Source organism: Dysidea avara, chromosome 4 (assembly GCF_963678975.1).
Source record: "Dysidea avara chromosome 4, odDysAvar1.4, whole genome shotgun sequence".
Classification (NCBI taxonomy): Eukaryota; Metazoa; Porifera; class Demospongiae; order Dictyoceratida; family Dysideidae; genus Dysidea; species Dysidea avara.
Genome location: NC_089275.1, coordinates 19,361,468 through 19,384,468, shown reverse-complemented (window position 1 = coordinate 19,384,468; position 23,001 = coordinate 19,361,468). Strand labels below are relative to the sequence as shown.

The window sequence follows — 23,001 nt, the reverse complement described above, 5'->3', positions numbered from 1 at the left end:
GCTAACTTTCCCTAACATATTTTTTTCTTTCCTTCCAGTTCTTCATGCAATTTCACTTCAAAAGATGAACACTTCACTTGTCATAGTGTAATGTGTATTGTTTCCTTTAAACACGTCATGTGTATATGTGACCGGATTTGCGAAAAGGTACCTTTTTCACACACAAAATTTGACCCATTTTCTGAACTTTGAAGCTTCATAACTTTTTGATCATTTCATATAATTGGCTGAAATTTTCCAGGAGTGTAGCTACAGTACCTGAATGCATAGTGATATTAAGAGCAAGTTAATCAGTTGAAGGAGTCAAGTGTTATATCATTTTGTTTGCTGGTATGTAAAATGTGTGGAAAAGGTACCTTTTCGCAAATCCGGTCACATATGTTGAGTGTTTACAGTGTACAGGTGTACTGTCATATGGCCATATCAAGGAGGGAAATTTTCATTTCTTGAGGATTTTGATTGAGCTACAAATTTTGATGGAGAAGTTGTCACAGATTGCAATTGGAGTAGATCCTCATTCAAGATATGCAAAAATTCCCCCTAGGAAAATCCCGCTATGCAGTATTAGAATCATTTAGAAAACAATTTTAAGAGTGTATTAAACTCCTACCAGCTTATAATTATTCACTAATAGGGGTGGGTGTGGTCTGTAGTGATAATTGTGGTCAGTTTTGAGGTTTTCCAGGTTGTCACTAATAACCACTGGTATGTGAAGTATGCAGATTAATCCCTGGAACAAGTTAGTACATTTTGTATGTATACAGTACAAGTTATATTATTTGTTGTGTGTTCCCATAATTAACAAAATTGATTAACTTGTGTTAATACACATCCAATAATATAATAATAAACACATCACACAGTAATACTATTACAGGTTTGTGTGTAGAAGTTGTACATATACAAAACAATACTTACAATTGGGTCATAACTGATAATAATGTCAAGTGGTAATAACTTGAAGACGTTGAGTGTTCAACTCTGTAACAAAGATAGTACCAACACTGTTGACTGCTACACCAAGGATGTTACTGAATTGTCCTCTTTGACTTCCTTTTGTTCCAAACTTAGTAATCAACTGATGGGTGGGGCTGAACACTGTGAGGCTGCTTCTATCACCACCAGTACCTGTTATTATATAATCATCAGGAGTAAGACAAATGCCAAATGGATCGCAACAATTGATCTTCTTAATAAAGTGACCATCTTCACTAAACACAATTATTCCTCCATCAGTCACATACACTTGGTCACTGCTGTCCAGGGCAATATAACATGGATCCTGAAACTGTCCTGGATTAGATCCTTTGGAGCCAAATTTGAATAAAAATTTATTATTGTTATCAAAAACTTGAACTCTACAATTACTATGGTCCACCACATATAGTAAACCTTTACTATTAAATGTTAGTCCTTGAGGATTAGTGAATTGGCCATCTCCACTACCATAGGAGCCAAACTTTGATAGGTAGTCTCCTTGTAGAGTAAACTTCTTCACCACATGATCACTATACTCACTGACTGCTATTACATTGTGACCTACAGCTACACCTACAGGATAGTCCAGTTTACTATCTCCACTTCCTTGACCAAATGATCTGATCAACTTCATATCTTTATTTAGTATCACTACATCTTTATTGGTTTTGTCTACCACAACAACATCATCATTAGTGGTGGTGGTAATATCCCAAGGCCTCTGAAACTTCTTCCCTCCATATTGTGTGATCAGTTGACAATTTTGTACTTCAATTTTAGTGTAGTCTCTCAATGTTGTTGTCACTCTAAAACAATACACAATAATAATTATTGTGTTAGTCAATATTACATTATTACCATAACAACAAAGACACAACTAATTTTGTTGTTTGTGAACAGTTAGTAAGCAAGAAATATGGTTCACTGGGACTCAGTAGATATTTAGATCATGTACCTCATAAGCTTCAAGCATTTATACTTTATTTTGAAAGAACCCTTGTTAACAGTAACTTGATGAGTTTGCCAAGAAATTCTGGGGGTCTAACAAACAATACATCACTTTGTGAACTGTGAAGACCTATATTAATATTTGCTGAACCCTAACAAACCCATCATTACTAGTTTTGTACTGTAGTTATTGAGATTCATGTGAAGTACCAAGTATATGTAGTTAAAGCAAGAATAACACAACACATATCCTACCTCCTCAAGACATAAAATTATCATGTAACATTAGGAAATTAAACTTGTACCCCTACACCATGTATGGGTGCTTGTCTGGTTAGTTTTGTATTTCAACTATTGAGACTCATTTGAAATGTCAAATATCAATGTTTCATACAATTAAGTAGTAGATCTACATTGATTTGAAGTAAATGTTATTACATTAGGCATGATGCCCTCCACCCGTTCAACACACCACATATCAAATTTGACAAGAACCATTAAAAGATGCAAATGTACATGTTGATTGATCACCTTGAAATTTGGTGTTCACTACTGCAAATTCACATACAGTGGAATCTCAGTTATCCAGATTCTTGGTTAACTGAACTATGAAAATGACTGCTCTATTAGAGTAGTGACTGTTCTATTAGGGTAGTTGATAATACTGAAACAAAAAAATTTTTATGTTATTTATGCAGTTTCAGAGTTATGGGCTTTTCGGACATATGGACCACCCCTGGTCCAAAGGGGTTCGGATAACTAAGGTTCCACTGTACTGAGTTTGGCAGAAATCTAATAAATAGTCAGAATTATATTATGGAGAATTATGTATTTATGTAAAAGGGACAGATCTACATGGAAAGCCACTTATGATTAGGCTCCAGCCTATTATGCCCAAATTTTTACCTATTATGCTCAAAATTATGCTTTCAAAATCAAGATTATGCTCTAGAACTGACTGTTTTTATTAGAGTATATTAGTGTTTTCTGACTGCTGTATTAAAGTGACTGCTCTATTAGAGTATTTCGATCTTAATTTTTCAAAGTGTGAATAACCAACAGTTTAATAAGTTATATTACATGTTTTTAAATGTGAAATACACTAATAATACTATTGGCAGTGATTATTTGCATTCTTTCAGACACATGTATTCCGAATTTTAATTAAAATTTCAAATATCGTCCCTATTATGCTGGCATTATGCTGGCATTATGCTTGATGCTTTTGGTCACCTATTATGCTTTAAATTATACCGACATAATCGGCCGGGGCCAGTTTATGATAATACATTGAAACTCAACTTGTGTACAGGTTAACCATCATAGCTAAAATAATTTGTATTTACAAGATACAAAGAATAAACCAACATGGTGTAAATCACTGGGTCAAAATGTTCTAATAAAACATGTACAGTCACTGAGAATTTTAAAAATGTATTTGTCACTACAGTAGTGCCTCATTATCCAAACATTCTGTTTTCTGAACTATGGAAATGACTGCTCTATTAGAGTATTTTGATGAAGGTGTACATTCTATTAGAGCATTTGAATGGACTGTAATATAACCAAATGGGCTTTGAACTTTTCAATTATCTGAACTTACTCAGAGCCCAAAAAGTTCAGATAATGGAGAGAACACTGTATACATACCTTATTCCCTAATCCTTCACCACTGAACTGCTGCTTAGTTTCTACCTTCTAATTAAAATTCTAAATATAATTTCGTAATGGAAAAACTAGAACTATCTATGTGTGTTCTATTAGAAGTCCTCAAATGTGTCCTCTAGCAGAGTATTACAAAACATAGTTAATAAATAGTCAAACAAAACCCAACACAAAACAATTGTAACTTCTGCCTTCATTGTATCTGTAGATATGGACCAAAAGTCAAGATTCAAAAGTCAGTTTTTGGTAAAGGTCTACTAAACTAAACTCACTTCCCTTACATCACAGTGTGACATAACCAGACTTGTGGCTTAATATATTGGAATATAAAAATAATGTATTTTTGTGCATTGCATGATATACAACTGCCTTGAATTACGGCCGGTCTCGTATAAACGCCTGGTCCCATTTAGTCACCGGGGGTATACAACATCATAACAAAAATAAACGACGGGTCTCAAATAAACATCTAGTGCAGTAAGTTTAACAATTCCGGGCAGTGTTATAAATGATGATGTGAAGAATGTTTTATAGAGTTCCTTGTAAGCTTGAATCTGTGAAATATGCTGAGGGAAACATCAAGGAGAGTCCAGGAGAGTACAACACCAAGGTATGAAGTTGACTTGTGAGTGCTGATCAGGTATATAAATGCCGGTCTTGTATAGTCGCCGGTTTTGTTTAGTAGCTATGGTAAAAAGTTGCTTGAAAGAAATAAATGCCAGGGCCATAATTTGAGACTATATATATGGTAATAAAATGGCAGACAAAGAACTGGTTACACAAAATGGGAAAGGCTGATAAAAAGTGAAAGTTCACTGTGTGGGTGGCAATACCTAGCTCTCCTTGTCAACCTCATAGTGTTACAAGATTACTGAAGCATTCTGCTAAAAATTAAGTGAAGCTGTTGCCTGCAATGTAGGTGCTTTACACTATTGAAGCTCACACTTAACCAAGGTAATGTGTTGTGTGGCCAAGAAAGCTGGTGCTCCACATTGTGAGTATTTTTACAGGAAGAAATAAAATGAGATTTTCATGCATACATTGCTCTGTGCTCCCTTCTCGAATTAGAATAATTTTTATACTGCAAATGGCCTCCACCTTCAGTAACCCACATACTAAATTTTCCTAATGCAACAGTGAAATATAAGCATTCAAAATGTGGCTTAATTTTTTTGTATAGGGGACCCAGGAGGCTTAAATAATTCTTTTCACACATTTTACAAAAACCATTATAAATGCAAATGCATACCTCAATTTTAATGAGCTTTGGTACATTTTAAGAATGTATTGCGGCACAATCACTTACCAAGTTTGGTGCAAATCTCTGATTGCTATGGACGATTATTAAAGGCCGACTTGTTGTTACACCTACACGGTAAACCATTTATGGGAATAACTTAAAATTAATTGGTGCGTATAGGTTAACCATAATTTCAATTACATTATTTTATGGAAGCAGAGATTGTTGATGGAGTTAAAGGATTTCTGCTGTCTATTATCGTCAGGTTAGTAAGTCTCAAGGTGGTGCTGAAGTAATCATATGAAGCCGTTTTGTCACAATTAAAATTAACCCACGCACATAACAAGCTATTTCAGGGTGATGGAGAACTTTACTTGAGAACAATGCAGTCTACGTTTAAAGGGTATTTAAGATAGTCTGTAGTGATGCAGTTAACCATATCAAGTTTTGTGGAGCTGCCTGCTTTAATTTCGTATCTATGAAACTCTGGAATTACAAGCCAATTTTAAAAATAAGTCTCCTAAGATGCAGCCTAGTGCTACACTACTTTGGCTGTTACGGTTTCTCATTACTTTATGGGTTCCTTTTTTATCAATAATGATGCGGAAAGTTGTTAAATCACCCTTCCGTATCCTTCGACATGGGCTAAGCAGCCAGTCAAGTGCAAATCTCAAAAAAATTGTTCCATAGATTTTTATAGATACATCTCTCTAGTGCCTCTACCAAATCTTGAAGGGCTATGGTACACAAAAATAAAGTTATTAGGTGAATTGTGACTAGCCAAGGTGCACTCCATAAAGAAGTGATCACAAGATGACAGCTATAGCTGTTCACCTAGGTGATGATGTTAGGACGTGAATAATGTTACTTGTATCAACAATAGTAGACTGACAGGTTAGTAGAGCTGATCCTTTCAAATCATCGTAGCGCTTTGCTTTGTTCTATACATGTAGTTTTCCAGGTTTTTTTGCGCATGACCACAAACAGGCTGTCCCACCATTAGCCTTGTAAGGCTTCACACAATAATTTGATGACAATTCTGTGGAGTTGGTTGACTATTTACTCTCATGTATACCTGTTCGTTCTTGTGCTTTTATGTTGCTCTTGACGCCATCACCTAAATATTTTGTTTCATTTCATCATTACAGTAGCCAGTAGTTCTCCACATCTTCATTCCATTTACTAAAGCCAAATTAAACTGCAGAGTCACAACTGTGTATACTGGTAAGCTAGAATGAACCAGACCCACATCCCCAGCAGGTTCACTTCAGAGTGGTCCAGTGTGAAATGGTATGCATTTACACCAACTTCAAAATTGTTCTAAATCGAGACAGTTCGACTAGTGTAAACAGGCTGATACAGTACAGTTATGCAGCTAATCAATACAATATGGAAAATACAGCACGTAACAGCACTTTGATCCTCCCACGCAAAGTACAAAAAAGTAGGATCATTTAGTTTGGTCAAAATATTACCTTAATACCAGCCTCATTATCCCTTCTTGATAGGTATAATCCCCCAAGCCCTAACATGCTTGCAAAATTCTTCAAACAAGTTTCTGTGTAATTATTCATTTAACTGAATTTTCTGCCAACTGACTTGACAAGCTCACTAACCGACCAATGCCTCCAGCCAAGGGTAACTCGAGTATAGTTTAGGCCACATCCTTGATTTCTTCACTGTTCAATATCAGTTTGATCCAAGACAGTGCATGCATACCTTTGCCCTTCATTGCTGTTTCCATGCACTACCATGTAGGGGTTGATTTGTAGTCATACATCAGTCAAACTGACTTGTAAACAGTTGATCATAAGCTAAAAAGGGTTTATCATTTATTCAGAAAGTGGAAACACTGTGGACTGGGACAAAATTTGAGTACAATCTTGAGCATAATAGGTTAAACATTTGAGCACTGCAGCATAGCATAACAGGTAGAATTAAAGCATGATAGGTTGGTGCCTAATGGCACACCATACCAGTGTGCTGTTAACTGGAAAAACAATAACGTGGTGCTACCCTTACAAAACAATACAATTTTTGTTTTGGTAATGTCCTATACCTTCAGTGGTTCACATATCAAATTTAAGCACAAAATCAAGACAAGTGTTCCCATTTGGCTTATTTTCTTTGTTTTTTTTTATTGCGCAGTTACTAAAAAAAGTAAGACATCATCTTAACAATTTGGTACCACATTTTGTCTTAATACAGGTGTAAGACCAAGTTGAAAAGATAGTCTACCCATCACAGTTTTAATCCTTTTAGTGAATCAAAGTAACAGCTTTGGAGTTCTATAGGCTTGAGCCAATTATGCTTTGAAAATTGCCTATTATGCTTTTGAGCAGTGCTCAAAAATCCAGCCTATTATGCTCAAAATTATGCTCTCAAAATCAAGATTATGCTCGAGAGTCGACTGTTTTATTAGAGTATAACTGCATTTCCTGACTGCTCCATTAGAGTATCTCGATCTTATTTCCATAAAGTGTCAATAATCAGTCAAAAAATAGTAAAAATAATAGCACTGTAAGGTTTTTGATATGAAATGCAGTAAAAACGTACAGTGTGTTCATGTTGTGCAGTATTTTTGGCGTGCGCATTGCACGTTTTAATTAAATTTTTTGAAAATCGTCCTATTATGCTGACATAATGCTTGATGCTTTTGCTAGTCTATTATGCTCGAAATTATGCTGGCATAATTGGCGCAAGCCTAGAGTTATAATGCAAAAGCCACACATGTGCATTTGAGACACTTTAAGTAATAGAGCAGTCACCCGAGCAGAAAGTCCATGAAAATTGCTCTTTTCTTGATAATAACCACCGTATAGAAAGCAGCTAAAAGGAATGCAAACTGGCCATATCCCAGCTTTGGGACTTGCAAGAAGCACTAGCTACACCCAAAAATGCATCCCTCAACCATCCTGGCTTTTAAAAAGTTGTGAACTTAAAGGTAGCAGCCAAGAAATGGCTACAGTGATGTTAACGTTGAACATATAATTTGCATGATACAATTGAAGGGGCCAGTGGCAAAAGGGGACAAATGCAATTTGAAAAATTAGGTGACCATGTGGAGGACATTAAATGGAATTCCAGGACATAATTGAATTATTGTAATTTTTGCTTAAAATTTGAGACTGCCATGATCTTTTAAATTCTGCTGTTTACTTAGTGAAAACATTATTCACATGGTTAAAACAAGCCATTCTAACCTTTAGAAAATGGAAAATCTAAATGGCACATGTCCCCTTTTTCCACTGATCCCTTCAATTGTCATTTTACTATAGCCATTTCTTGGCTACCACCTTTGATTTCATAACCTTTTCACCCTTGGGGCTGCACATTTTCTCTCAGCTTGACCGCTTTAGCATAGATATGATTGGCTAATTCTGTTGCTTAATACAGTTTGGATAATTTCATTATCGGTGCAATGCTACGTCACATGAGCTTCAAGGATTTTGAAAGAACCCAATACTGAAAATTTGATCTAATATACATTAATATCTTGACCACATATCCTCATCGCTACTAAATGACTCACATTAATGACATAAGCATTGATATACAGCTCATTCTAGGCTAAAAAGTATATACCACAAGTAAAAGTTACTCATGGTAACCAGGTTTTAAAGTACAATTTACTACTGTTATATATACAGATGATACAAGTGGCTGGCTGGTACTACATAGAAACATAAAGCCTCACAGTTAACTTTGGGAATGGCTTGTAGTCTCCACTAAACCATTAAAATAATTAAAATGCAAAATTGCTTACGCATGTCTAGCCTCTCCCACATCATCATACTATGCAGTGCAGTGGAGATACGGTACCACTGCAATGCAACGTCGTCTTGCGAGAATGCGAGTGAAACAGGATGAACACTCACAAGCAAAATGGGTGCCACACCATTTAATTAGCAAGTTTTTTAAATGACAAACTCTCACAAGATGACGTTGCATTTGAGCAGTACCATAACACCAGTTTTGATTTATTACAACCGATCAATCATCTAGTGGACAATATCTGCCTAATGCCAATTATTGAACCGATTATCATTGTTACATCAATAAACTAACACGACAAAAGATCTATCGAGTCCCAGTGAACCAAATTGTATGTTGGTTTTGTATCAAACAGTACAAAATTTAAATTTCTGATACATGTTTCTCTTAAAGTACTTTTGAGCTACATAGCTAGCACAATGATCAAACCACACTCGACACACACGCGCGCACACAAGATTGCAGAATTGGTCCACAAAGTGCATCACATTTGTGACTCACTGAGTGATTACCCAACTTGTTCTGCATTTCATGGCTACAGTTCAAGTCTCCACACTTGCAACCTGATAAATGTATTGGTTAGAAAGAGGATACTGTAATGGAATAATGTTAGCTTCACTGACTGCAACGACCATTAACTGCAAACAACTAGATCACCCCAGCTCCAAATCCCCAAGTGCACAATCTTATGCACAGAGCATGCATGGCCCAATGGGTAGATCTGATACCCACAGTGATGTAAAAGATTGTACCCACATGAGAATACCTTCTGGTTAACTAGTACTCAGAGAGGTAGCTACTGGTGCAGCTCTATGTATGAACTCACCCATAAAATTCAATTACAGAATACAATACATGATGATACAAGAGGCCAGTACAATAGTGATAATGAATATTGACAGTGACATCAGAAGAGTCATAATTTAGATTGGTACATCTCTACAGTAATGGAATATCCAGTTGTTGAAACTGGTAAGGGTGGCTCCAGAACAGGTTTCCAAATTTTCTGTTACACATGCACACTTAAATCTGGGGTGTGTGGAGGCATCCCTTAATTACATGATCCAACAGACAGAACAGAAGTGACTATCCCAAGTAGGCTGGTGTTGACACCTACATAAAATTCTGTTGAGGTACTACACCCTTTGTAATTATAAATGGCTATTCTGACACAGCACTCTTGGTTCCAATGACCCATCATGTATTGGATTGGATTACACAACAACCTTTACCACATAACATGCATCAAAAACACAGCTACACCCACCATCTACTTCTGTTGCAGACAAACAGAGACATGAAATGAAACAAAAAAAAATATACAGAAAGCTTAAAACTGAAAGATTACTTGCCTTGTGATAAGATGCTCCTCAACCATGCAGTTTATATTCTCAAGTTTAGTTTACTGGCCAATCACTACCGACGGTAATGTGGTTTCCAACACATTAACTAATGTGAAAGAATGTGCCAGAGTGATCGATCAGGCCATACCAGGGTCTTGTCTAAAGAGTGGTAGAGTGGTCCAGCACCACTCCAAAATTCTTTGGGTCTGGTAAAGGAATGTAATTGACAAAATGACTTTGATCTTGGTAGCAAATCGACAGTTTCACCGCTCTACTTCATTTTTCTGGGAACTCTCTGTATCCGAAAGCTCAAATTTCTTATTCTGTAGCCAATATTATTTTTCCATCAAATGTTCAGAATGATGTTCTAGCTTCAAAGGTTTCAGCTGTACAACACATTCATTTATGCACTAGTAATGATTGAATAATCATGCATGCTTTAAGACTCGGTCATTCTAAAGGTCAGTGTAGTCAATTATAGTTCAGATAGTAGGCACATTACTATAAACCATTGTATTGTCAATCCGGATACTACTCACGGAGGTTAGCCATGTTAAGCGGTTACAAACCAGCTGTATGTGTTGAACTACCAACAATATATGAACCACTCCTAGACAGTGTAATTGTCATCAATATAGTAACAATCCTCAGTAAATTTCAGCCCAGTAATGTTTTCATGTACCAGCTGCAGTACTTGGGCTACAAAACAAATTAGACTCCTCCTGAAACTAAACTAGGGAGGGGTGTCAATCAGATGAGTTTCCCCACATCAGATAGGGGCCAATCAGGTTGTCCAGGGTATTATATAGGCCTGTACCGATACCGATCCTGTATCGGTATCGGTACCGATATCACTAATATCAGTATTGGTCGATTAATGCAGATGTGTACGTGATTAACTAATTATGGTGTAATTAAAGATGGCAGACTCATGTCAGAAGAGAAGTCCTATCTGGAAACATTATGTAGTGTGCGAAGAGGACGATTCAAAAGCAAGGTGTATTTTGTGTAACGAAAATGTATCAAGGGGTGGCAGTAAGCGAAAATCGTATAACACTACTAATTTGTGGAAACTGTTGGAACAATACCACAAGGACAAATACAAAGAAATACTTGAGAGAAGCTCAAGCATCACGTAAAAGGTCAAGAGAAGAAGACAAACTACAACCAAAAATCGATGAAACACTCAATGCACTTAATCCTTACAACTCTAGTAGTCAGCATTTCGTTGCCATCACAAGAGCAGTTGCTGGCATGATAGCAACCGACTTCCAGCCCTTTTCCATTGTGGAAGACGAAGGATTTAGACATCTTTAACAAGTTTTAGATAGGCGGTATGAACTGCCTAGTTGGAAATACTTTTTGGAAAAAGTCATACCACAAACGTATGGTGAGCTGAGAGAGAAAGTTAGCATCATTCTAAAGCCTGCCACCTTTTTAGCTCTCACCATGGATAGCTGGACATGCCGGGGTGGTGATTCTTACCTTAGCATCACTGCTCATTTCATTGATGATCACTACATGCGACAGTTAGTTGTGCTTGATACTTTCCCTTTGTGTGAAAGGCATACTGCTCATAATTTATTGAGCAACATTCTCACTATTTTGGAAAGTTGGGAAATAGAAAAGAAGAGGATTACTTGTTTTGTGCAAGACAATACAACAAAACATCACAGCTGCGGTTAGAGAAGGAGGCTTTTCCCACATTGGGTGTGTAGATCACACATTACAATTAGCTATTGATGATGGTCTGAAACAGGAAGCTGTCACAGAACTTTTAAAGATTGTACGATGTGTTGTAGGGCACTTCCATTGATCACCAGCAGGTCGTCAATTACTCAAACATATTTAAGCACAACTACAGTTACCTGAGCATCAATTATCTCAGGAAGTGTGTAACCGGTGGAATTCCACTTTCTATACGTTAGAAAGACTTCTTGAGCAGCGCCGTGCAGTTACAACAGTTCTACTAGACACAACATGCTCAGCAGCACTTACTTGTAACCGGTGGAACATTGTGAATCAATTAGTACTGTTACTGCGTCCCTTTGAAGAATTCTCTCGTGAATTTGAATGTGAAGATGCCACTGTTGGCCTTATTATTCCAGGTATTAGGATGCTTGTAAAGCATCTTGGCAAGCCAGTAGCAACTGAGGAGAGCTCAGTTATCACAAATGTTCGCAGGGAAATTTCGTTGTCTTTAGAAACCTGATTTTCTGGCATAGAGGCATGGGATCTTTATAGTATGGCAACTATTCTGGACCCACAATTTAAAGTGAAAGGTTTTTCATCAGCTACATTTTCAGAGATGGCCAAGTCTAAAGTTTTAGATAAAGCAAAAGAAATTGTTAGCCCGTCAGATGGAACCACAGCGCAAGAAACACTATCAGTCAGCAGCAAGAAGAAAAAACAATCTACTCTATGGGAAGAATTTGACAAAGATGATCTGGATTGTCCTGTTGTACTTTCACAGGGTGAAAGAGAATTAGAACAGTACCTATGAATTTCCTGTCTTCCACATTCTGAGGACCCAGTTAAATTCTGGAGATCTCATGGAACACATTATCCTCTTCTAGCACCTCCCTCTAGAAGAGTACTAGCTATTCCTCCAATATCAGCTGATTCTGAACAAGTATTTAGCTGTGTAGGCAATATCGTGTCATCATCACGGAGCTGTTTAGACTCAGAAAAGGTGAAAATGTTGGTGTTTTTGAACAAGAACAGAGAACACATGTAGCGGTATCCAGTGTTGTTTCAACTTCCCAGGTGATTCTGTGAAATACATGATTGTTTTTATAGTAATTTGGTTTTTTATGCTCACTTTACAGTAATGGTATTGTGCATGTTGTGTGCGTTTACTGTACGGTACTAAACCGTTATAGTTTATAGCATACTTGTCAAATGAACATTTGTACTTTATTATTTTCATAAAAAGAATATACAGTATAATATCGGCTTGGTTACAGTATGTATCGGTATTCTTCTAATATTGGAATCTTCAAAATAATTTATCGGATTGTCCATAAATATATCGGTATCGGTATTGAATCCAAAATGCTGTATCAGTACAGGCCTAGAATTATAGCTAGCTAGACCAGCTATCAGAACTGCTGCTAGGAAGCACTTTTAGAGTTTCCCACATGCAGTTAACTTTTCTTATTAACTGTTTTGGTCGTAGTTACTTGAAGGGATGTTGTCTTCTCTGAGGCAGTTAGAGATTTTACCTACGTGTTGTTATGTATTTCATAACTAAAGATGTAACACTTTCACACCTCAGATCAAAGGAATTCCAGAGGATACATTTGCCATGTATACCTCAACACAGGGAGACATCTAAATGTACACTGGTGTGCATTGAAATGTATCCTGGGAAAGTGGTTGCACTTCTAAAAGAGCAAGCCACTTTCATTAAAGCAAGTATGGTCTTGATGTGGATGAGGTAATGTATACAAGCTTAGACCGAAATCGGTTATGGGAATAAATCAATGCTCATGTAAATTGAAGTGTTGCCAGAAGCAGCAGTACTGAAATGAAGGCGTTTTGGTATCCTTGCTGTTCTACAAGCCGGAAAATGTTACTTAAAGGTGAGAACTAGTCTTACAGTGCATTCCCAAGCGTTTCGGCACATATTTGAATGTGGACACGCCCACATTATGGATGACACGAGTTAACCACTCTATAACAAAGCTTATCCCTTTAAGTCTTTAGTATAGATGAATAAAAATTCGAAATTTTAAAATGGGAATAGGGATCACTGAAAAAAGCCACAAAACAAGAAGGGATCGCTGGGGTAGTAATGTAAACCACAAATCCCTATTTTGACTCTCTGTCATAAATCTTTACTTATATGCTCTGTCATTTTGAAGTGAGTCAAAATAGGGATCTGTGGTTTACATTACCACCCCAGTGATCCCTTCTTGCTTTGTGGCTTTTTTCAGCGATCTCTATTCCCATTTTAAAATTTCCAATTTTTTATTCATCTAGTTTGTGTACTTTTTATTAATCCAGTAATGGATTATGAAGAGACTGTTGTGAATAGTTTAATTTTGCATTCTGCATAGTAACACCGTCAACATTTCAGTACACATGAAACTGATCAAATTGCAATGTGCATACAGACTGAGAGTCTCCTAATATGAGCTACAATTTACATTACTGGTGCCTTTAACAGCTGTCAAATTCAGTGCAAAGATTATTTTTATTCACTTGATTGCATTATACATCAGGGTGAACTCCCTTCAGACTGGAAGAAGGCATATGTAACACCAGTATACAAGAAAGGCCAGTGTACTAATCCATCGAACTATAGACCTATATCATTGACTAGTATTTGCTGCAAGTTGTTGGAACATACGTATGTATCATCTCCTCAGCAATATCTTCTCATACTATTGACTACAATATCATGTATGCAAATTCAAATTAATGTGGATTTCTTTGATTGATAAGACTGTGGTGAATAGATTCTGCAAAATAACGCTGTCAACGTTTCAGTACAAACATGAAACTGATCAAATTACAATGTGCATATAGACTGAGAGTCTCCCAATATGAGCTACAATTTACATTACTGGTTCCTTTAATAGCTGTCAAATTCAGTGCAAGGGTTGTTGTTATACACTTGACTGCATTATTAGAGTATGTACATGACTGCTCTATTAGAGTATTTAATCTGGATAACCCGCCCACGTACAATAATCACAGAGTGAAAAAAACCACCTTGCAACAAAGTCATCAGCACAGATTAAGCTTCCTGGCCTATACTGAGTTTAATAAAGACAGATTCTATTAGCCACAAGCAGCGCACACCAAAAAACTTAATCCTGGCTGCGATCTTGTATGGCTTCTCAAAATGTAATGGCATTTTGGCAAGAAGAAACGGCCTGGTTTGGGCGTTTCCATCCAGAAATGACATCAAACATAGGTCATGGACACAAGGAAGGACTCCGTAAGCATGGCTATATAGCTTTTAGTACGAAAAAGTGGATAACTTTTGCTGTACATGAGTGAAACAAAATAATATGAATAACAAGAACAATAATATGAACAAAACGGTAAATTGCAGTTTTGTCCCAAATACACATACTGTTTCCTTTTCACTTGGTACTTGCTAGTGGATCAATACTCATTGCAAATAACCACCAGAGGGTGGTTTTGAGTTGGAGGATGCATTCCAAGGTAGTTTTTAGGCGTGCGTTATATTAGAGTTTTGCAAACCATCGTGGTTCATGATACTAGTCTTTAAACAACGCAAAAGCATTAAAACACTTGTACTTCCCCGAAATTTGTCCTACTCTATTTTCTGCAATATCAGTAGGAATCTTATAACAATCATAGCTACAACATTACTTGCTGCCTAACCATAATCGAATCCTTCAGGCATGCACATATAATGAATCCAGTGATTCCACTTGTATTGGCATTAAGGCTATCAGCCTTAATGGAAGTGTTAGATATTAACTGTAACATGGGTACTCGTGATTTTCCAGAAATGTATGCCGCAGTCCTCGGGCTATGCCCTCAGACTTTGGGCATACATTTCTGGCAAATCATTCGTGCCCATGTTACAACTATAAAATACTTTTCACGTTATATGTCAGTGTTTTAAAACTACCAAAAGAAGTTTTACTGTAAGCTATCAATTTATGCATGTGGTCCATGTTTAATGTACAAGTATAATAATTAGGAATTTTAAGTTTTTTAGGCCCGGGGTAAATACAATCACCAATGAGACAACCTACTAATGGGGCATGTACAAACAGTGGATGGCCAACACAGTGTGTGCAGGTAGAAAAGATGCACAATAATACAATTCTAGAGGAATTGACTGGCACATAAACATAAGGGATGTATTAGTATGCAATTACAATCAGTGATCATCCGACCATGGAGATGTGAGAATGTAAGATTACACTTTAAATTGTAAGAATCATGGTATTGAATCTGATGCCTACAAGCAGTAAAGCTTAAACACATCCAATGAATATTAATTTTATGCAAATGTACACAATTTGTGTTACATGATATGTATTAAATGAGGATGGATCAGAGGACTAGATTAAGACATGGCTGGAGTTGCCAAGAGCAGGCCATGGTAAGATCAGGATAAAAGCAGAGTATTTCAACTGTCTGTCACCTACAACTGATATCTGAGTTATGTTATTTAACATGAGCTAGGTCGTTTGTACTAAAATGATCACATGATGCCGTGGATATGCTGCAAGACCCAAAAAAATTTGGAAAACAAATGTGGCTGAAATGCAATACCAGAATTTCATGGATATGTTAGTGTGCACAAGAATGTGGAGCATTACTGACTGTAGCTACATAATAATAGCAGTTAATAGCAAGCACAACCATGCACACGGCCTAAGGGCACGTTTTGTGCATGTTGTGTTTGTTCTCTCAATCAGTGTTCAGTACGTGGAATGCAATTTGACAGTGAATATTTATGTAGTTTTCTCAGGGCCTATATCAGTGATCAGTCTGGGCACTCCTGGCACTAAAAGGCTTCAGGTGGAGAGCTATGCATCATTACACAAACTTATCAGCTGGAAACTGCACCTTCTTCGCACAATGGCCTGCCAGGTGAGGCTTTCTCCCATCCCATACACGAGTAAAGGTAGCCTAGTTACGCGAGATTACAGAAACAAGATTATCAAAGTATTTTAACCAACACAAACTAACCTCCAGTGATTAGTAGCAACTTCCAATCATGTTGTTTATTAAGCAGGCATAGCAACCACTCGTCTTCCAATCAAAATAATCGCTGTCGCCCACTTTCAAACACAAACAAACAGTAGTTTGCTTGTCTAGTTGGCGTCACCTGCTAACTGTTTTGATTGGCATTAAATAGAATCATCATATGTTTCTATCACCTCCATGAAAACAATCGCCCTTTATACGAATATCTCTTCATACAACATGGATTCTATTCCTGGTGAGTGCAAAGCCTTAGGCCTTGTAGTTTTCTCAAACATTATTTATTATTCATTATTTATGATGTAATTTTAACCATGTTTCGTATTATCTTTAGCACTTGGTTGTATAATTGCGGGTAAATTTGTAAAACTAGACAGCCTGATACACCTGATCAACAGGTAAAAAAGTACAAGTAAACTAATTACATACAGAACATAGTGTTATATTGGGATCATACAAAAAAGGTAGGGAGACATGGGAGGTTGCTTACACCTGCAGACATACTAGTGGACATTTAATCCCTAATTCAGTCTACACCCATGACTGAATTAGGGATTAAATGTCCACTAGTATATCTGCAGTTGTACTACTTTCTTTGTTCTATGGTCACTATAATCGAAATTAAAATTCCTAATTTTCCTTATACTTGTATGTTTTAAAACCCTTTGTTACCTGAATTATTTTTATAACCACAAAAACCGCAAGAGACAAAACAATAACAGCTTGTGTGACCTATGTGTGAAACGTGTGAAAGCCATCTTTCAATTAACGCTCAACAGTATGTACCATTCAAAAGACCTTTCTTTACCCTACTCAGGCATCTAAAAGGTTTCACAGTAACACAGAACTTATGAGCTGCAAAGTGAACGAACTTGGCCTGTCTCGGACTGCTTCTTCGTCACACGAAAATAAAAACCAAGCCACCATCTTGTTGCTATGTGTGATGACATCATACTGTATGTCAATCGACTCGTCACCACGTGAGGAGTCTTTTAATCTTTATCCAATGGCGTACCAACACCGAGACAAAAGTTATGGCCGATTTTTCACAGGTATGTAACCAGCACATGTGTTTCATACTTCTTGTGTGTATTCCAAGAGGTGTTGGTTTCCCTGGCTGCTTTTCTTGGCTTCACACGATACGCCGTTCTAAATTCCTGAACCCCTGAATAAAATGACAGTTGTTTCAGCTCTGTAGTCCCCAGATCAAAGGCGCTATGGATGGATTTCAATAGGCATGCGTTCAGAGCCACGTACGTGGCTTTTCAGTAACAAAGGGTTGACTGGTGAAACTGCATTAAAAGGAAAGAATGGCAGCAGAGTTAATGATTTCATCAGAATGTAATCATTTACAGGCTTGAAAGTGACGTGGTTAATAGGCTTTGCTTTCAGCTATGTTCAGCCCATTACAAAGTACTACAAACAAAGAACAATAGGAGAAGTGCCTCTGCAATCAACCCACTCATCACGAAAAATATGGAAAATTTGCACACCCCAAATATCAATTCCTAGCTGACTTGAAAGTGAACATTACTCTTCGCATTCACCCCAGCGTTACAAAGAACGGTATCAGAAATGCCTCTGCAATCAATCCAGTCACCATGGAAAATACGGACAATTCCCATTTACAAATGTTGGGAAGCCATGCATCACACTACTGCGAATTGACACCTTGGGGGCAGTTAACAAAAAGAAATGGGACACAAAGGAGGACAAAGGTAGGTCTATGATGTGTGCATTGTACGTACTGCGGTAAGCCAAAAAGCATGTCTCGGGACGAAGCAACTTTGAACAGTGAAAAACGTGACTGGATTTGCGAAAACCCGACATAATGACACATTTTCCTAATTCTTTATTATTGATCTACTTACCCAAGTGTATGCTCAGGCCAAGTTTTAGCCTTGTATGCCAACAACTTTTGGAGTTACAGCCCTACAAAGTAGCAACAACAAAAAGATCAATTTGTACAGCATGCAAGTATTCAAATAATAAATTACAGGCGCCTACAAAAACGACTGTAACATACAAACATAATGCAGTACAGAGTTACAACATTGTGTTTGCCATGAATAGGGAAGTCCATTACTGGGTAAGTGTTTCCTTTTATCACCTTTCTTCACTACATAGAGAGACGAAATCAGCGAAGAAAGATTGATTGCATATGATCACTTCGTCATGATGTAAACAAACCCTAATAGCTCACGTATCCTGTAGTCTACTGCAATGAAACAAAGATTTTTGAACTCCTCTTGAGTAGGCAAATAAGATATCCAGGTTTTTATTACTGGACTCTTTCTCCACAAAGAACAAAGTGTTAGAAAATTTAATGATTTTTTTTTCAATTACACAAATATTTTACCCATTGCAATCAATGGCTTATACTGAAAATTTAGACTTGCAAAATTGTCAGATTTTCGCAGATCCGGTCACAAATCAAGCCTGTTAGCCTTAGCCGTTATCGAGTTACACTTGCCTGAAGGCATCAGACAGGCAGTTAATCAGTAGAAAGTTCCATTACTAAAATTTTGTAACAATGTATTGAAAGCATTTAGGGTCATATGAAGGCACTTCCGGTGTATTGGTTTAATTGATTTTACTCAGTATAATGGTTCAATTAAACCTTGCATAGTTTTTCGTTGTACCGTACATGACTTGATTGATTTCACCAAATATTTTTAAATTTTATCTTTTGCTTGTGCGAAATAGGTGGGTTTTACTGAGATTGTCAAATATGTTGTAGAAATTGTCAGAGGCACTCAATAGCAAGCTGATATTATGTTACTTCTTAAAAATCAGACACCTATCTGGTGCAGTTAATAAAATCAATCTGTTTACTGATTGTTAGCTAGACAGTATCTACTGTCCATGCCCATTAGTGTAGATTTATTACACTATACGGTAGTACTGCTGTAAGTAGGGATCCCCCAAAATGATACGTGCCTTCTAAAATGCCGCTTTCAAAAATCATCCTAGAAACATGTTACAAAATGAAAATCACATTAACAGAATAATATTAGTACATCTAAAATCAAGTAGACTCTACAGCATTTAAACAAGAAAATGCTAAGGAGCAGCCATATATAGAATTTTTTTTTACAAAAATTGCTAAAAGTTGGATTTTGGTCTCACTGCTAGCCTGCCTGACCACAGTCATAAGGCTGGAAGCCAAACAAAGCAGCATACGGCCACCTTTCTATGCCAAAATAACAAAGTCACCGTGGGATGTGCCTTTTTTGGGGTTCCGATGAGTTTGTCTTTCCTTTACCTTCTAGTCTTCTTCCTTCTTCATACAATGAAACCATAGGGATCACGGAGGTTTGATTTTTCAAAAAATCACCCAAAAACCATCTCCATCCTGGCACCTGGGCAACTTTTGTGTGGTCATGGAGAGTTCAAAACTCTTGTTTTGTTTCAATAGCTCTAATGGTATGCATGTTACACATGCTTGTTTATGGTATGCTAGAAGACAGTCTTCATTTTTTTCAATAAAATCACCCGTATGTGCAAGTTACAGGGCTAAAATTTCATTGATTTGCCAATATCTATGGTGAACATTTATACAAAATCCCAAAATTGTAGACTAATACAAACAGAAATTATGAATGAAAATGTTAATGCCTGTAGTTATTTTCAGTACAGCCGCTGCACAAATCAATTTCCTTGCCATTCTTACTTACTGTCTAGTACTATAACTACCCACCACAATAAGCTGAAACTTTGATCTATCCTTACACACTATAAATAATGTTGAGAAAATTTAAAGAAATTTGCAAGTTGGGTGAATTGAACTAGGAAGGTTTTGTGGAGATGGTCGTCCATTGCATGCTTCAGACACCTTGCAGCTAAGTCAACACATTAAAACTTACTTAAACGGACTTCCTGGGATGGATTCCTCTCCTACTAGCACAGACAAGGTGTGGACACCAATAACTCTGGGAGTATAGGAGACTTCATAGTGACCATTGCCAGTATCTTTGATGGTAGCTAGTTCCATAAGGTGAGGTTTACCACGGTAGTGAATTTCAACAGTGATAAAATCTGCAACGTTTGGTACCCCTTGACCATTTGAATCATTGACTTTAATAGAAAAGGTGGTTATACCATTTTTCTTAAAAGGAAACACGCTTTTCATGTCTTTTACGGTGCACTTTGTAAACATTCCTAAGCAAGAGAAACTTTTCTTCATCTGATCACTGCCATAAAATTGTATCTTCTCTTGCTCATCAACCGCTGGATTTAGGTTTGCGTTTGTTTTCATTTCTTTCAGTTTATCTCTTCGCTCCAACATTGATCTCTTCATGGCCAACACATCCTTGCTAACACCTCGTTGTAGTTTGTCATCAATGAAACTCCAGCAACTCTTCAACTGGCTTAATAAGAAACACAGTTCATCTTCCTGTACTGCTAAGCCTTTATCCTTTCCATCTGTATCCTGTGTGATCTGTTGTTGTAACTGTCTCTTCCGTTCATCTAGGGCAGCATGAAGGGTACGAAAGGCATCATCCAACCTGTGAAAGTTTTCTTCTTTCCTGTTCTTCACATCTTGTCTTTTGCTCTTTACTCCATTAATGGCTCCTTCTACTTCATCTATTAGTTGCTGGATACCAGGAAGAGCTTCCTTTAGTATCTTCTTCTCACCATCAACAACATCAGAGATCACATCATAGTCATGGTCCTTGTGTTTCTTGATGATACAGTCTCGACAGATCAACACCTCTTCACACCTGCAGTACAACTCTAGTGGTTTGGTAGGGTGGACGGGACACATCTCAACCTTCTCTGGTAAGATGGATGGAATATCAGTAGCACTACCTTTCCTCAGCTCATTCATTGAACGCAGATTGTGTGTGTTAGTGGCTTTGAATCGTCGATGCGCCTTCTCACAAAAATCACATAAGAATATAGCACACTCGCTGCATGACGACGTTGCAACTTCTCCTGCATCACAGTTTTGACATATGGGCGTGACTTTTTTACTGCTTGCTTGCTCTTGTAGACGCACGATCTCCACCAGACGAACGGCTGAAAAATGCGATGGTAATTCTTCTACAGCACGTGGAGTGGATAGCGCAACCTTTCCTCTGCACAGTGGACACTCGAGCTCGCGCTTCGAAGCCTCCAAGTACGGCAGCCGACCCAACCATTCTTTAAGGCAGCCAGTACAAAACGAATGAAGACACGGAAGTATTTTGGGATCGTTTAGGAGATCTTGGCAAATTGAACAAGTCAGCTCTTCTTTCACCTTTTCCCAGTTAGTCGCCATGTTTCTATTGTTCGTAGTCGGTTTTGCAGGGTGCTGTTGCATGCAGATGCAGCACGCTGTACCTAATTTTAGAAGTATTCTAAATAAGGAGTTTTTAATGTGCGCCTACAGTTTAAATTTAAGCCCCACACTAGCTTGCAAGTGCAATAATATTTTTCGGCTGTAAAGAGAGATTGCCCGATTGGAATTCATATTTTATTGTTCAACACAAGTAGCTAACTATAAAAGCTCATAAATGTGTCACTCCAAACTTAAATCTCAATGTTCCCCATCCACTGTCCATATCTGTTTCTGAACTATGATGTTCCGGCCACTGATTAATAAAAAAAATCATTCCAGTCAGTATTTTGCATACCATACTAACAGGCTCAGCCCCACTGCCCCAGCTCACATGTCAGTGCACAAATTCATTCCTTCAACTAGACCTGCAGTTCGAATCCTGGGGTTGGAGGGATTTTTTTTCCTTTCTTTGGCCCCTTTTCTGTTAGCTACACCTTTTCAGTCATGAAGTCAGTCACTAGGTCAAGTCAATAAGTCTAAGTCCTTGAAATTAGGTTAGGTAATCCCAAGGCTGCAGCACATGTTGCTGTCAGACCTTCAGTGCTGGTCAGGGGCGGATCCAGGGGGGGGCTTTGGGGGCTGAAGCTCCCCCTTCATATTTAGGCTTTACTTGATCAATATGCTGAGGACTATAATGAAATTTTGTCTTAGCATAATTATATGATCAGTAATAATACAAATACTCATAAAACCACCTTATAAACATCTTTCCAAGGTATCATCAGTGGATTTATGCTAAAGTTTATGCAACAAGGACCCGGATCAGCATTGGAGGTGTACAAGATCGAGATACTCTAATAGAGCAGTCAGCTAACTACTCTAATAGAACATTCACTGGAAACATGTAGTTGGTTCTGTTATGGAATTTTTCCAAATCTGCCTGCACCTATACATACAATGAAGTGCATTAGTCTGTTTAAAGCGCTTATATGTATGGCAATACTTAATTCAGGTACACAATTTCCATTGAAAATGCTCTCAGATTCAATCTTGTATTGTTCAAATTTCAAAATTTTCCACATTCAACA

General features: G+C 37.4%; 1 protein-coding gene and 1 pseudogene across 1 annotated transcript; one reads left to right on the top strand and one right to left on the bottom strand.

Moving 5' to 3' along the window:
• The window catches only part of LOC136254084 (splicing factor 3A subunit 2-like), a 34,899-nt pseudogene extending 34,768 nt beyond the window's left edge, over positions 1-131 (top strand).
• A 687-nt stretch (positions 132-818) lies between these two features.
• On the bottom strand, positions 819-21,969 carry LOC136254083 (E3 ubiquitin-protein ligase TRIM71-like). Its single transcript, XM_066046740.1, has 2 exons — positions 20,517-21,969; positions 819-1,784 (listed from the first exon to the last, which is right to left on the bottom strand). The coding sequence occupies exons 1-2, from the start codon at positions 21,953-21,955 to the stop codon at positions 944-946; spliced, it is 2,280 nt and encodes a 759-aa protein (XP_065902812.1). The 5' UTR covers positions 21,956-21,969; the 3' UTR covers positions 819-943.
• Between the last annotated feature and the right edge of the window lie 1,032 nt (positions 21,970-23,001).

Coding starts and splice junctions, on each gene's coding strand:
- LOC136254083 (XM_066046740.1), bottom strand. CDS start 21,955: ATGCAACAGCACCCTGCAAAACCGACTACGAACAATAGAAACATGGCG. Junction 1,785..20,516: donor ATCCCAGGAAGTCCGTTTAA/GTAAGTTTTAAT, acceptor GTATTGTTTTAG/AGTGACAACAACATTGAGAG.